The sequence below is a fragment of the Astatotilapia calliptera genome, chromosome 10 (genome assembly GCF_964374335.1).
Source record: "Astatotilapia calliptera chromosome 10, fAstCal68.1, whole genome shotgun sequence".
NCBI lineage: Eukaryota > Metazoa > Chordata > Actinopteri > Cichliformes > Cichlidae > Astatotilapia > Astatotilapia calliptera.
The window spans coordinates 2,814,234-2,830,883 of NC_137431.1; the positions used below are offsets into that span (position 1 = coordinate 2,814,234).

The following is a 16,650-nucleotide window of genomic DNA, read 5'->3' on the forward strand; positions in this document are numbered from 1 at the left end:
CACATGCAACTGCAGCAGGTAGTGAATAAAGCAACGATTAGCATGACAAGATAAATGGAATTTTTAAATCTCACACGCAAAGTACGTGGTGTTAGAAAAATGCAGCACAGCTGGGCCTCGGGCTGTATAACAATGAAAGTTAGCATATTCAAATTCACGTGTGTGTTTGAAGTGAGGACGCCTTGGAGAGACCTCATGCAGAGAAAATGTGTGAAAGCCTGGGAACTGACTGAGGAGCAGATAAAGAAAGGTTGAGGTTAGGGGTGGAGGTAAAAGACTAAAAGCTGCAGCACATATGAGCTTGTAATTGAAATGGAGAAGCTGCAGTGGGGCAGAGAAAGAGCAAGCTGCGTTTGAAACGCTGACCTAAAGCTCCTTAAATACCTGCAAAGTGTCTTTTTTTGAAGCACTGACAACTTCAAGGACGAATATAAAGCTAAAGAAGAGGCCTACAGTCAATTATTTAAAAATACTACAACAACAAACATAACTAATGCAAAATGTGTTATGATCAATCTTAAATTCGATTTGATTATTTTAATAAAGCGCCCAAGAACTTTATATAAATTTGGAATGTAAATATGGGAGTTTTATTATAATAACTTGATAAGGAGCCATTTCTATCACAGAGACATAAACAGCATATTGCTTAAAACTGAAAATGCAGTGTTGTCTAGCTGCTCCACCTTTGTAATGATGGTGGGTCCGTGTATAACATATGAACTGTGGCCAGACATCATCTTCTTTTATAAATTAATCCACTGCATACTTTCCTAAAGAAGGGAAAGAAAGAAAGCAATGAAGCAGCATTCCTTAGTTTTTAGAGAATTCCACCAGCTCTTGTGGCCATGCAGATAATTCCAGGTCATGACAATTATTTAGGAACCTTCCTAAATAAAACTCATTAAGAGTTTGAGAAATTTTATGAGTGAGTGTGTTTTCACAGTGGAAGAGAAAGAGCACACCAAAAAGAAAAGGAGGGCAGGTTTACACACGTGACTCTAACAGCTTCTACAGCTGCATATTGAAAATCGACACGACCACTAACCACCACAAAGTTACGTGTGCAGGGCTATTCCGACTATGAAACCAATAGAAACAATTAGCTGTAGCTAGTGGCTCTAACAGCTAACCCTGGTTTGTCTTCCTTTGCTGAGGAGCACAAATAATCATCTTTTCTGTCTTGAAACCAGAGCAGTAGCAACTAAAGTTGAAAAAACGCATCAGGAAAGTATTTACAGGGGTCATAAGATAAGGGATCGAAGCGCCATTTCCCACTTACAAGAGTTGCTGCTTGCTGGCCACTAGCTAAGTCATATATGAGTGTTGTGGTGGTACAGAGCTTGTGGGAACCTGGGTGGATCGTGAGTGGCTGGGAGAGGTTAAGAAATGTACAGGCCTGTGTAGAGTCTATTGGACTACTAATGGCACTTAAAGGTAGGGATAGTAGAGGCAAACAAAGCAAAATACCCCATTTCAACATGTGTCAAGTGAAGAACATGAACTGGGCACCACTGTGGGGTTGTTATGGTCCCCAGCACATGTAGAAATAAGGAGCAACTCCATAGAATGAGTTATGAATGACGAATGAAGGGCAGCAATATGCAATTAGCTCCACACATCTAGACAAGTTTCAAAAGAAGATAAAATAATGAACACTTTGGAGATATGATATAACTTGCCGCATTTCTCGTTATTTTTATATTTTAGATTACTAGACACTATTTTTAAGATGGAAGAAACTTTTTCAGGATTAAATGTTTTCATTTTGTTTGTTGTTTTTTCTGGTAAAGCTCTAAAAAAAGAAGAAAAGAAAAAGGAAGCTGTGTAGTAGTTCTTACAAGCCAAACAATACCGAAGACAAACCCTGCTGCTAATGAGGTGAGTTAGATTTCCATGGCTCCGCGCAGAGGCACTCCCACGAGGCGGTGCACTGTTCAGACCAGCATCATGCGTTCATCTGCACACAGATGCTGCTGTGAACTTAACTCGACTGTTGCTTATGTTGCCAGAAGGGATCTCGCTCTCCATCCATGGTTGTCCTCAGGATAAGAAATGTGCACAAAAGGAAATATGCACTCATCTGCCTGTGCATTGCTGGATTCATCATGTACAGATATCTTGGGTAAGTTCTTAAAATGTTACGTATGTTCCAGTAAGAGGCTGTTGTTTTCCCCTCAATGCAACGATTCAGTTTGATGTAGTTTTCACAGACACACAATTCAAACAGTCTCAATAGTAATATTGTTTGTGTGGCTTCTATAACAGTACAACAGTGTCATTGTATTACACACAGTTTGACGGTTGTCATAAGAAACTTTATTTATTTTGGGAAGTGAATAATAAGAAACTAATGGATGATGAAGAAAATGTAAAAGAAGCTCTTATGAGTTTACTGAAGTCTGATGTCCTCCTGCTCAACTCAAGACATCTGCAAATTCCTGCCAAGCATGTCATGTGGTCAGTTAGAGTACAATAGCCTGTGTTAGGCATTAAGTGACTGTGACACACTGAGTGGAACTCCTCTTCCAGCATGTCGGGAAGGGGGAGGAGGATGAGCCGAAAGGTCGGCTTGTGTGCCAACACGTCCCAGTTCACCCTCGAGGGAGAGCCCTTCCGCATCATTGGGGGATCCATCCACTATTTCCGTGTGCCCAGGGCCTACTGGAGGGACCGCCTGATGAAGATGAAAGCCTGTGGGATTAATACCCTCACTACGTACGAACACTGCTCCAGTGATTGAGTTTAGAATCACAAGCACTGTCACTGCTGAATGTTAACTGTGGGCGCCCTCCATCCTTGCAGATATGTGCCGTGGAATCTGCACCAGCCGGAAAGAGAGGTTTTTAGCTTCCAGACACAGCTGGATTTACAGTAAGGAGAATGTTCTTATATGATTAATCACCACACAGCATCCTTCACACCACCTTCCTAGCTTCTCTAACAATATTACCTGCTCTAAGGTATTTTGGATATATTCTTCATTTTCTCCTCATCATCTAAGTCCTCAGTGCTCAGGGGAGATGCTAGAGGCAGAGAGTCCCACCTGACAACAGCAGCATCTCCATAACAAAAGCAGCTTATCGAGCAATTAACTGCACAGCGATGATAAGCGAAGAGAGAGGTCCTGCCTCTGCCAGTGTTGTTGCCAGGCACTTTTCACACTCACCAAACAATAAGAAATGGAGCCTCACTGTGAGTCTAAACTTTGGGTTTGCACAGGAAAAAGTTGCTTGTTGATTTTCTTTTCTGTTTGGATTTCAGAGCCTATATCAGCCTTGCAGCCGAGATGGAACTGTGGGTGATTTTGCGTCCAGGACCCTACATTTCCTCTGAGCTGGACCTAGGAGGACTGCCGAGGTAGTCACGGTGTTCTCTGTATGTAGGTTTATGTAGAAATTCAGAATTTTTTTGTGTGTATATTCATATGGTATGAAAAGGGACGTTAGTTTAAACTGCAAGTCTGTTCAGTGCCTGTCCTGAGTAAATAGATTTGTATTTAAGTGAATTTAACCGGACAGCACAAGAGTTACTTGATCTAACGCACAAAGTGCCATTTTTGCTTTCTGAATGAAATCAGGGTGGAAGAGTCGCATCTTGTTTAAAGTAAAGGCTTGCTCAGTGTCTCAAGCTTTGTCCAGTATTTTAGACTCACTGTGGCTCTGTTGTTAAGTGTTAACTGAGCATGTTTTCTATGTCTTTGCAGCTGGCTCCTCCAAGACAGCAGCATGAGACTGCGGACGACGCACCCAGGGTTCATTCAGGCTGTCAACACTTTTTTTGACAAGCTGATACCAAAACTGGTTCCATTGCAGGTCAGGCTGGAAACATACCAGCTGAAGCAGAGTCTGTTAATCTTTTTAATTAAAAAAAAAATGCTTGTTTGTGTTTTGCTAGTTCAAGAAAGGAGGTCCAATCATTGCCGTGCAAGTGGAAAACGAGTATGGCTCCTTTGCAAAGGATCAGAGTTACATGCTTTTCATTAAAGAGGTGACTACACATGAAACTTGATGGGATAGAACGGATCAATAGGATTATTTTCACTTCTTCCTTTGTGTTTTATTTTGAAAGGCTCTGCAATCCAGAGGGATCAGCGAACTGCTGCTCACATCAGACAAGCACAAAACGTTAAAGTCTGGGGGTGTGGATGGAGGTATATTAATAATCACACACCTAAACATAAACATGCACACACAGAGTTAACCTAATCTCGTGTAGCCCTCAGGACAGTGAAGCTTCAGAAGCTAAATCAGAGAAACATTCAGGAGCTGACTGCTATCCAGGTGAGTCTCACCTTTCCACATCACTTGTATCCATCACTGATGACAGTAAGGAGATGCAAGCTGACTGTGTGCGTGCTGCTTTTCAGCCCAACAACCCCACCATGGTGATGGATTACTGGACCGGCTGGTATGATATCTGGGGAGAGCTCCACCATGTGCTGCCCCCAGAGGGTAAGGAGGGTTCTCTGTGCTGCTAGTGGCATGTTGCTCCCCTGCTATTCATAATCAGCCTGGGTGGTCTAACAATGGAGTGTCGCTCAAGGGAGTCTTCATAATTCAGCGAGGTGGTAAAAGAAGCGTACACATCCTTCTCTTAGTATCTCTGAAAGCCAATGCTACATAGTGATGTTACATTAGCAAAAAACAGGCATAAAGTGTCTTGTGCAAATTGAATTCTTCTTATATTTTATAAAATGAAAAGAAAAATATTGTGGAAATCATTGCCTGTAGTTATTTTATTAGTCTTTCATTCATTTTTATACATTTGTGTGCAGCTTGTGCAGTGAAATACAAATCGGTCTAAATCTCCTGCTTCAGAAACCAAATTTGGAAATTGAAATCTGTTGGGTTTTTGTCTTATAATTACTGCTTTAAAGCAAATTTGTTTTAAAAACAGTCGTTTACATCAACCAAACCAGTAAACATGGAAAACCTGCTTGTGAAAAGAAATTTGGATACAGAAATCTATACTCTTACTTTACGAATACTTTACTAACCCTTGAAAGAAATGCATATATGAGTAAAACCAATCAAAGGGTAGCGTTATTGTCTGTTTCACTAGTGCTACTCTATCTCCAGTTCCTCTAAACTGCTGTAAATGTGCTTTCTTTCTCACCCCAGTGTAGATTTTTGCATGAGAAATGGCAGCTACATGCCCACAGTGGACATGCAAATGTCAGGGTCATGCTGCTTTTGAATGAGTCACTTAAAGCATTTAAGAAAATGAGTCAGAAGAGTTTCGGGATTCAAAATTTGTATTTGCATGAATCCATTTTTCTAAACACTGTGAACACGTCTCATTTCTTGTCAGATATGGTATCCACTGTAAGGGAAATTCTGAGGAGAGGCATGTCTGTCAACTTGTACATGTTCCACGGAGGATCCAGTTTTGGCTTCATGAGCGGAGCACTCGCCAATCCCTCATACAGAGCTTTAGTCCCCAGCTATGGTTGGTTCCTTTGTACTGTGCTCAGTCTCAAATAGACTCTCATGCAAATTCACAAAGACGTTTGAGTGATTAATAACTGCCGTATGAGAGCTGGAAAATGTCGTGTTCTGTACTGTTGACCTTAACACCCAGCAGGTGGCAGCAAATGACAGTTTTCGCACACTGTTGATGTTCCGCAGATTATGACGCTCCTCTGTCTGAATCTGGGGAATACACTTCAAAGTACCATCTTCTCAGGGATTTACTTTCCCGATACAAAAACAGTAAGAAAAACACGAGATATGCAGCACATTATTTTATTCAGTTACTGACCTCTTTGCCTCTCTGTGCAGCAGGAGGCTCTGACAGTCTCCCGGACATGCCAGTCCTGCATTACAGGGAGGCTTATGAACCAGCCATTATGTACCAGCACCTTTCATTATGGGATGCTTTAAGCTTCACAGAAGGAGTACGTTTATGTGAGATTATCTGTGACGTACGTATCCTGCAATGTAAAGAATTTTGCTTTTCAGACAGTTCAACTGTTTCAATTGTCTCTGCAGCCATTTAAGTCCACCAAACCAGTAAACATGGAAAATCTACCCGTGAACAACAGAAATGGGCAGTCCTATGGCTACACTCTGTATGAGACTATCATCACGAGGGGAGGGCTGTTACAGTCAGGGGACAATGTCAGAGACCGTGCCCTGGTGAGTTAATGCACACTATACATGTGCATGATATTTATCCATAAGCTAATTGCTTAGCTTCCATAATGTGTTTGTAGCTGCTGAAAACAAATTTATTAAAAACAAGGAAGTCATGTCTTACTGCTAAAAGATATATGTCTGTTAAATATGAACTGAACTTTAACTGAACAAACACACACATCCACACATGTGCAATAACACTAAGTGCAATAATCTTTTCTGGCATCGTTGTATTTTTACTCAGTTGTATATAGCATTCGTATTCTATTTTTATCTTATTGTATATTTTTATTCTATTTTATTCTACTGTATATAGTATATTATTTTATTCTATTCTGTACAGCTGTGTACTGTATTTATTCTTATTGTATTCTAATTTTTGCGTCATAACTTTTGCACTGTCCACTTCCTGCTGTGACAAAACAAATTTTCCACATGTGGGACTAATAAAGGTTATCTTATCTTAAACCTAGTGGCATAAGATAGTCAGCATAGAAAAACTGCAAATATGGGAAAACAGCTAACCAGACTCTGTCCAAGGGTTAAAAATATCCTCCTAATAGCTCATTCATTAAACATTTTTGATATTGTTCATAAAATGAACAGCAAATAAATAAATAATAAGAAAAAACCCTGCAAGAACAAAATGATTCCTTCTTGCTGAAAATTTGAACGATCAAATATAAGCAGGAGCCAGAGGACAGTTAACCTAGTTTACATCAGTCACACAGGCCAACAGACAAGTTAACAACCACGCGGCAACTGCTGGTCATTATAAGAAAATTAATATTTCGCAGCCGGCTGTGAGTTGTTAAGCTGTTAAGTATAAGCTATTCATTCCTGAAAAAGACAATCAGTGACTTCATGGTAACCAGTTATCTGAGTGCTGTGATTGCTTTGGTCACTGTTGCCAGGGCCACCTGTAGTTTGTACTGAGATGCCGACTTGTCTGCAGACACTACCTCTGAGTGGTCAGCTAGCACATGTTGGGGAATATACATTTTATACACTTTCCTCTAGAGTTTGCCACTTTAGCCCTGACTGAGGTCTTAGCAGAGCAAAAACACTGGGAAACAGTGACTCTGTCCAGTTCGCTCACTGTTACTCAAGATTACAAAATCTTGTAGTTCCATTAAAGGCACATATTTCAGTTGTGAATTGTTTACCAACAGCTTACTTCAGTTCGATGTCAGAACTGCTTACGTTATTCAACAACTGAACAAATGTGATCAAATGTCACACTGAAGTTATAAACCTAAACTCATCTGTTTGACCATCTTCACAAGTTCTTATGTATTGTTTACAGCTCTCTGCTCGTGGATGTCGTTTCCAGCTTTTTCCTCTCTCACTTTCATTTGTTCCTGCGGGATAGTTGCCCGCTCTGTCTCTACACTTGATGGGCTTCTCTCCCTCACATATTCTCTGGTGAATTTTAAATTCTACCAATTTTCTCAAAGTTAATGTCAGCCACAGCTATATCTGACAGCTCAGGTGCAGCGCAGGATTGAGCCAGAGGAGGACTGCTTTATGACAAACTATTCCACTGTGTAAATCTGAGATTTGTGCTCCTACGGTGTGCAGAAAATCTTCAGACAGTTCATTGTTTTTTCCACAAATAAAAAAAGGATTACAAAATCTTGTAATTCCATTATAGTTCCTGACCTGTCTGGATATTGCAGTTGTGCAAATTACCATTGTTTATATATATATATAACATATAATGCTAGATATTTATTAAAGTAAGCATTAATTGGATCAGTCAAAGCTGAGCACACTGCTAAAACCTTGGCCCTGTCCTCGACCTGCATGCTTGCAGACTCCCTTTCAGTCTATTATTTAATTGAAACCAAACAGAAGTGAACTGAACAGTGTTTTTAGTCACATACATAGAGATCTAAACATCTCTCTGGTAAATAATGTTTAGTGTTCTTCTGCACATCATGCAGGTCCCATGGTTTCAGGTTAATTCAGGGTTATGGTTTATCATAACGCCGCTCTCCTCTGGATAAATCCTGAGGTCCACCTGAGGCTTAGTCCTCAAACTCACACAGTTTTAGCACTTTCACAGATGAGTTCCCCCCAAAGAAAATCATCCTGATTCTTCTTCCTCTTCTTTTCATTTCTCTACATAGTCACACTGTTTTCATAAAGAACCATGTGTACAGCATTAGCTTAAATTGTATTATTTTTGTCAGACTCTCATTCGCTTCTTTTGCACTCCCTCATCAAAGGCCTTTATTTTTAGACACTAATTCGTACACCTCTTGTCAGGTAATTACTAAAATAAGCTGACTGCATCTTTGGATATAAAGATAGCTCACTGTTTGCATCACCATATGATCTTTCCACTTCCATGGACACACTTTTGTAAATGCATCATCATGCTAATTTGCCCTACAGCACTGACACTCGGCCTTTTTGGTAAGCCCTAAAAGAGGGTTTAGCACTGGCCCAGATATTAGTAGATCTGGTTTGAGATATTAAACTGACAGGTTTGACCACTCATGCTGTCTTTACCAGTTTTATTGCATGAAATGCTCTTAGAGTGAGGACCAACCAATTAAACTTCGGCTTAAGTGGATATTTCATTCTTCAAAGAAAAAGGGGTGGAGCGTTGCTCTGGTGCCTTCCAGCAGGACACAGTTTAAACTAAATTACTACAGTTATTTGACACTAATGTTTTTTACTCCAGGTGTTTGTAGACAGAAGCTACATTGGCCTTTTCAAGCGCCAGAGTCTGGAGCTGGCGGTTCCTGATGGTAAGGTATGATATCAAGTTGAACAGTGAAGAGAAAGGCTTCATTCAGTGTGATGGATGCTGGCGAGGCAGCTGTCTGGCTGTTAAAACGATCAAAAAACATAAATGTGATTGATCCCTACAGGGACGTCGTACCTTGAGTTTATTGGTGGAGAACTGTGGACGAGTTCACCAGGGAAGGGAGCTTGACAAGCAACGTAAAGGTGACTGACTGAAATTTTTGCTGTTCATCGCTCTGCCTGCTTTTAAATCACTCAAGCAATCAGTTTGTAGAGGGCAAGCCAATTTCGATTTGTGTTTTTGCAGGACTAGTGGGAGACATTTTATTAAACAATATCCCCTTGAGAGATTTTACAATATACAGCCTGGATATGAAACCCAGCTTCCTTGATAGGTTTGTAGACTTTATTAAATCTAATACGCTGCATATTACTTACTTTTGTCTGTAATAGTGTGTTTGATGTGGCCTTATTTCAGTCTTTATCAAGCACCCTGGAAAAGTCTTTCTGAAACACCCAGCTTCCCTGGATTTTTCATGGGCAGACTGTTTGCATATGGGTATCCAAGTGACACGTTTGTGAAGCTGCCAGTAAGTAAACAGCTATGTTAAAAAATAAGTAAATGACATTTAAATGAACGGAAAAGACTAATCACATTGTTACACCTTGAAATCCAATAAATTAGAAGAAGGAATTCCGATGACTGAAACCTCCTTGTGGAGTAGCAGGTGGAAACTGACTTTTAAATGTCTGTCATTAGGATCTTTTGTGCTCTATCCTGTTGAAGTGTCTGCCTGTGAGTCTTCAGTCTGGAAGAGGGTATAAAAAGCTCTTCAAATTATTTGAAATAACAAAATTAACTGTAAAGAAAATCAAATTACTGCCAGTTCACCGCTGGGTAGCTTGCAGGCATTGATTCAGCTTTGCATTCTTCAGCATCGCCTGAATATACAGTAATGTGAATCCGTTTATCTGAAAAGTGAGCTGAAAGTGGACCTTTTTGAAAGGATAATGATCTGAAGCACATTCGTGAAAGAATGGCTCAGAAAGAAGAAATGGAAGGTCATGCAATGACTTGGTTGAAAATAATAAAACCTTCAGTGTCACTGAAATGTTGAATGGGCATTTAAACCAAGGAGAATCATTTTACAGGGAAGAGAGTTTAGAAAGCAGGTACTGGTGGACGTACACAAAACTCCTACAAGGAGTGCCAATGGGGGCAAAATGAGCTTCTGATACTGTGGGTGTAATTTATTTCATTTTAAACAGAAGTATCTGAGATCTGTTGGTAATCTTATTCAATGAACCACTGAAGAATTATCATTTGTGCTGTCCTTCAAGTACTATAAAACATCTTTTTTCTGCAGCATTTTTAAAATAGTCAAATGTTTCCTCATCTAAATATGTTAAAAACATTCATAAAGAAGCCAGGTGTGTTTATACTTATTTTTTTTAATTTGTTTTAATAAATGTATGTGTCTGGGATCCGCAGGGCTGGGAGAAAGGTGTTGTGTTTATCAATGGGTTGAACCTTGGGCGCTACTGGTCCATTGGCCCCCAGCAGACTCTCTACCTCCCAGGTCCTTTTCTCAATAGTGGAATCAATCAGGTATAACTGTTCAGAAGCAAATGATGAATTATGATGATTGTAGCACTTTGTTAGTCTGTGTGAGCGCCGCTTACAGCTACATCCAGAGTCCGTGGATGCATCCTTCAGGTCGGAGAACAGCTAATTTTAATAAAACGAGCTTGTAGTTTGATATCTGCTGTCACAGTATGATTGTAAACAGCTGTTGTTGGCGTTTGTAATGTTGGTTGAGTTGTTGATCCCAAAAGTTCAAATATGTAAATGTGTTTCACATTTTTTTCTCCTTAGTTTAATTAAGAATTTTAATTATTGCTTTTGTTTCTGTATCTGACAACCGTGACCTGATTTACTGTTAAACTGTTTCAGCCTTTGTGTTTTGTTTTGCTTCATTTCTTTTCTTTTTTTGCTTATATACTAAGTTAGCTTTTGCAATAGTGGCTTTGTATGATTGTTTCCCTGGATGCAAGCGATTATCATTTCATATAAGAATTACAGCAGAAGAACTGAAAGTAATTTAAATAAAAAAGTAGAGCAACACAATTTTTTAGGCTAATATTCTGTTCTAGAATATTTTTTATTCTCATAAATACAAAATGGTACAGCGCTTGTGTCCTTTCTTGTAGGTCTTTAACTACACAGCCAAAGCAGACGTGCTTGCATGCAGTCCTCCAAAAAACCTCCACATAGCTTCATCGATCATTGGCGATGATGCTATGTGGAGGCAGAAAGATGATTGGTTTAAAGGTTTGCTAGAATAGGAAATAGATGACAAAGAATTTCTTAAAAAAGTATAAGACAGAATATAGACTTATGTAAAAGATGGTTGCAGCCACCATGATGTCACCCAGGGATGGATCTGGCTGTGTAGCCATCTGGTCATAACTACTTGAGACTGATAGCAACTGTAGTTTGACTAAAACATGAAGTGTAATAGTTGTTAAAGTGTTGTAATAGTGAAAGTTGTGCCACACAGGTTACAATGTGTCTTATTTTCTCCGTTTCCATATGTTTGCATCTAAAGTGATGGCACAAGGACATACTTCTGATTGGATCACTCCCACTCGTCCCATCTTTCTACACAACTAAATTAGTTCTGATTGGATTTCTCTCTCTCTCTATAATATCTTCATCCCGTTTTAATCATTGATGAAAGAGTCAATAGACATCATCATAGTTTTTGTCCCTGTGACTTTAGCTTTTATGTAGTTATTGTCTTGTTTTTGTCAGAAAAAAGGTTGTTGACTAAAAATATGATGAAAATTATTGGTCTACAAAATTAACACTGCTTACTTGCTCTCTCTTATCTAGTGTTAGACGAGAAGACTGACGATATTAATGTGTTTAAGTTTTCCAAGGCTTCCAATAGCTTAGCCCAGCCTAGGATCACCATAGCTAATTTACATGTTGTTTGTTGTATGTTTCATTCATATTTGCTTGTAAGATGATTTTGTTACCTTCTGGGCGACTCAGGTTAGCCGTTTCCTCCTCTTCACACTCTTTATACTAAATATCTGCTGGCTCTAGCTTTGTAAACTGCTGTACTCTTAATGTATTTTTGTACTATAATTGCAAAAACCAAACAAATCTCTAACACTTGTCTGTGTTTTTTTTTCACACTCAAATAAATTAGGTCATTGTGTTTGAGGAACAAGAGGGAGACTTCAAGGTCCACTTTGAGGATCAGGCTGATCTTGGCATGGCTGCTGACATCCAGTGACCAACATCACGTCACAATTCCAATGTTTGTGTTTATGTGTGTATGTATGTAAAATTTGCATTTCTTTTGTATTACTAGGTGTTTATCATATCAGGAGGAATTGAAATACAGGGAAACAATAAATTCTGTCAAATCCAATAAATTTCACCTACATATATATTGGGGGCTCATTCGGGATTCATTTTGAATATGGCACAGTTTAGTCTGGTAGATTTTATAGCTAATCCTACTTTATAACAGCTTGATGTACGAAGGAAATATGATTTATGTGCAGTTGCCTCACATTTTGAAATCTCTGTGTCTAAATCCATGAAAAGCGAATTTAGAACTCTGGTGAAATGGGCATATACATATATGCACACACACACACACACACACACACACACACACATATATATATATATATATATATAGAGAGAGAGAGAGAGAGAGAGACATGACTCTTTAAATCAAAGACAGAGTCACGATTGTATGGGAGCAGTTTAAACCTATGTACATACAGTACCCTTATTTACAATAAATCTTTACACATACAGCAGAATTATTAAGCAATGATCACGTTCTGTGAATTTACAGTCTTAGAGTAACAATTTTAGGGAGTCTGGCTGTGGCCGGTGTGTCAGATTGTTAAATCTGTATTGCCTATGTGAATATACTTGAGTATGTATCAAGTAGCAGTTACTGCAATCTTAGGTCTGTAAAGCAAAAATCAGCTTCATGAGGCAGTAGTTTGAGCAGCTGTCAAATGAAACACAAGCAACATAGCAGTAGCATCAGACCCTAATCAAGTCAAGTCAAAGTTCAATGTTTCAAATGTCTGCAAATTAACACTGAGAACTGACGGAACTCTTAAAACGATACAAAGTCATACAGAACATTTGCATTCTTAAGTGGTGTTGCTGCAAGTCAGTGGAGTATGAACTCATTACTCGCAAGCCTTCCATCCACGGTGAGAATAATTAGAATGTATAACACAGCTATTTGAAAGAATGCACTTCTGATTTTCAGAGTAATGGCTTTACATTCCATCGACTCTCACACGTACTGTTCACAACTAACATACCAATGCTACAAATTACTCTGAAACAATAAATAACTGCTAAGAAACCTTCACCCAGCGCAGTCTTAATTAGCTTATGAGGAAGTCTTTGAGTTTGACAGGCTAACAGCAATACTGGATCCTCTTTTAAATATGAGTGCATGTCAGCGCTGTTACAGCATGTTAAGCTTGTAGTAAATGAATGCGAGAGAGGACGCTGCTGTTAATAAGCCACTGCTCCATGTTTTTGTGTGCATGTGTGTCTGTGAGCAGTGTGACAGCTCAGTGTGCGCAAATGTATGTTCAAAAGTAGCAGGGCTCCTAATTAGTACTGGGTTCACTGTTGTACAGTACAAAAAGGGGGAGGGCTCAGATCCCATCAGTGCTGTCTAACAGTCGGTGCTGACTCTCTTGAAACAAGGACTTCTTTTATTTCCCTGTGCAGCTCTTTCCCCGACAGCCAGCTTGCATCAAAACAAAAGGGCCCCATTCAGTTCTGATTGGATGGTTGGCTGGTGTTGATGTCGCTCACAAGGCTCTTTATTGCTTGCTGTACCATCTCTTCCTGCAGCTAAGTCATGTGACATCCCTTATCTCAGAGGAGACCTCAGGTGGCAAACTCCTTTCAGTGCTGCTCCAGAACACACCAGTCGTTTTTGTGCAGTTGTGCTTTGATACTCTGTGGTCGCTCAAGCACACATGGCTTTGCTCTGCCTCTTCAACTGGACACGCGTAGCTTCATGCTAAGCTGTGGTGAAATACAGCTGCTGCGTCCTGGTAATACTTTTGACCGTGACTGTTGCTTTTTCGGAGCTCAGGTTGGTTTGAATCCAGGGAGAGCTCAGTAGAAACATTCCTCCCCTGAAACAAAAAAGTTTACACTTAATAAGTGCAATCAGGAAAAAAAGAAAATAAATTATTAGCCATGATAGAGGCCATGTAAAGCTTTATCAATGCAATATGATGTTCAAAATATCATACTCCCAAGTTTCCAGCATGGCAGTAGCATGCAAACTGACTTCCATGTGTCATAATTACAATGCGAAACCTCAGATTTTTAAGTACAGGTTCTGCCAAACACTGTTTGTATATAATCCCTTTAAAAATACAGCAATATAATCTGTGTGCACAGGCTTTAAATGACCTGTTTCTAATATTGTAACTAATTTGTTTTTATAAGTAATCCATAACTTGTCCAATGATCCATGTGAGCCTGCATCCTAGCTGATGTAGGGGAAGAGACAGGCTCAGTGGTCTATCACAGGGCTATGTTGTTTTGCCACTGCATGGAAAAGAATTACCTCGGGGAATTTGTCTGTAGATGCTCGTAAAGAATCATAAATATGACATTAAAATCATGTATAGAATTTACAGGTTTATTTTTATAAACCTGTAATTTTCACAAGTGCAAATGGTTCACATATTAACAAGCGGTAATTAGCAGTCTCCTTTATGTTTGAAAAAGATGGAGATGGCTGATATTATTATGCAAGAATGGCAACGTTCCATCTTTTCTTTTCTTCTTCTCATTAATATATATTAATAATGGTGAAATTATTACCAGATTTGCATATATTTTCAATCGATTTCTTTTTACTGTGTATGCGCCAAATGCTAACATAGCTGTTTCAACAACACCTGAAGGAGTGTTCATTTAAATGCAATAAATTAGGACTTTTGTGGTGCCAGCTAACATTCACCATTTAAATGATTGCTGAATGTTCATCAGCTGATCTTCTTTCTCATTATCTAATCTTGGTTGAAAAAATTATTCTAAAAAGAAAGTTTCACGGGTGTCTGCAATACCATGTCACTGTATGCTGGACAGCCTTCTTAAATGTTGGCTGGACAAACTGTGCTATGCATCAGGGTTTTTGTCACTTTTTCCATTTTAAGGATGGGTTCAGTTAAAGTTTTACAGTCAGCCTTGTTTATGGTTTCTTGCATTAGGTTCCTCTTGTATCTCCTGTGAGAGCCTGTCAGTCCTTTGTATATGTTTCCTGTGTTATGTCCGTGTCTCCCTCTGTGGCTCGTCTCCCTTTCCTGTTCCCATGTTCCCCTCCTTGTGTTTCATTCCATGTCTTCCCTGCCTGTTATGTGCATGCATGTCTGTACTTCCCCCAGTTCCAGTGTCAAGCCTGTGTGTTTTAGTCTGCATCTCAGTATGTTTCCTGTTTTATTCTGACAGTCTCTCATCCAACGTTCATTTTACCTATGTCATTATGTTTATTACAACACTCTGTAGTTGAGGGTTTATCCAGAAGGCTATGCGTGCAGTTTTTCCCCATCTTTTTTTCTCTCAAGATTTTCTCTCATGATACTGCATCTTTATTGTTTATTTCTTTCAGGGACTGTGTTAATCACACAAACAGAAAACATGATTTGTATCAGATTAAGCTACTGACTAATTTATGAGGCTAGCTCAAGCTCTAAATATCACAGGAGAGCTTATGAGACCACAAACTCTCTGCGGGAGCCTCTGAAAGAAAAAGACACAGAAGAACAAGACAAGGAAGAAAAAGGACTTATTGCCACCGACTGTCTCTACATGACTCTTTGCAAAGAAAGACAGACAGCAAATTTATACTATCAAGCTATCTGAACTCGAAACTGAAACTAAATAAAAAAAGAAGAAGCAAAAGTGGCTGCTTTGGCTTTTCACCTAACTCGTTTCAACATTGTGTCTTAAAAATCATATTTATATACAACTACATGTTTATAGTAGAGATGGCACGATACCACTTTTTTATGTCCGATACCGATATCATAAATTTGGATATCTGCCGATACCGATATGAATCCGATATAGTGTTTTTTAATCAACAAAACTGTTTTTTAAATATCTTGCTGCATTTTGTATAAGTTCATACTCAAGTTTAAAACAACAACTACACTAAAGCTATTCTGTTATACCTGTATGCAAAAAAAAAATTTTATAGTTCAGCAATACTGATCAATCTAATAAACTTAAACCTACACCATCCTCCCTATTCTGGTATTTTAAAGAGTACTTAGCGTAAATATTAAGCAACCTAACTAATAGTGTTCCAACTCCCAGCAACAACAAAAATAAATAAATAAAAAATAGGGAACCACCCCTCACGCTCCACCTCATGATGCTTAATCGACGTAATCAACCTTAATTTGATGCAGTGTGGAAAAAAAATGCACAGAAATCAATTATTTTTCAAGAAATATTAAATAGATTCAACATCTTTCTTCAACAAAATTGCAGACTGCACAGATGGTACCTTCCCAAAGGAAAAAGTACTATAGCTTACTAGGGTATATATATATATATATTAGACTTAATAGTTACTATATACAGTAATTGACTTCTATTCATTTTGCATCAAATTAAAACTTTGGGTGTCAGATAATTATTTATTAAAAGCTCGACATTTTAAAT

General features: G+C 38.9%; 2 protein-coding genes across 8 annotated transcripts in view; one reads left to right on the forward strand and one right to left on the reverse strand.

Moving 5' to 3' along the window:
* Positions 1–1,969: 1,969 nt before the first annotated feature.
* On the forward strand, positions 1,970–12,359 carry LOC113030966 (beta-galactosidase-1-like protein 2). 4 transcript variants are annotated; one of them, XM_026182776.2, is made up of 19 exons: positions 1,970–2,125; positions 2,533–2,718; positions 2,806–2,874; positions 3,265–3,360; positions 3,707–3,815; positions 3,898–3,990; positions 4,072–4,153; positions 4,219–4,283; positions 4,370–4,454; positions 5,314–5,451; positions 5,631–5,714; positions 5,784–5,899; positions 5,994–6,140; positions 8,833–8,904; positions 9,023–9,101; positions 9,205–9,292; positions 9,376–9,487; positions 10,390–10,506; positions 12,116–12,359. In XM_026182776.2, exons 1-19 carry the CDS (start codon positions 2,034–2,036, stop codon positions 12,200–12,202), a joined length of 1,917 nt encoding a protein of 638 aa, XP_026038561.1. In that variant the 5' UTR covers positions 1,970–2,033; the 3' UTR covers positions 12,203–12,359. The 4 variants fall into 4 exon arrangements, 3 of the variants coding, with proteins under 3 accessions (XP_026038561.1, XP_026038562.1, XP_026038560.1); XM_026182777.2 differs by having other exon boundaries at positions 5,787–5,899; XR_013911637.1 differs by having other exon boundaries at positions 5,631–5,899; positions 8,833–8,899.
* A 310-nt stretch (positions 12,360–12,669) lies between these two features.
* Positions 12,670–16,650, reverse strand: part of b3gat1b (beta-1,3-glucuronyltransferase 1 (glucuronosyltransferase P) b) — a 63,087-nt gene continuing 59,106 nt past the window's right edge. For all 4 annotated transcript variants that reach the window (XM_026181861.2, XM_026181859.2, XM_080306966.1 and 1 more), the window contains exon 7: positions 12,670–14,102. The gene's annotated coding sequence lies outside the window, so the exon portion shown is untranslated. The remainder of the gene's footprint in view (positions 14,103–16,650) is intronic.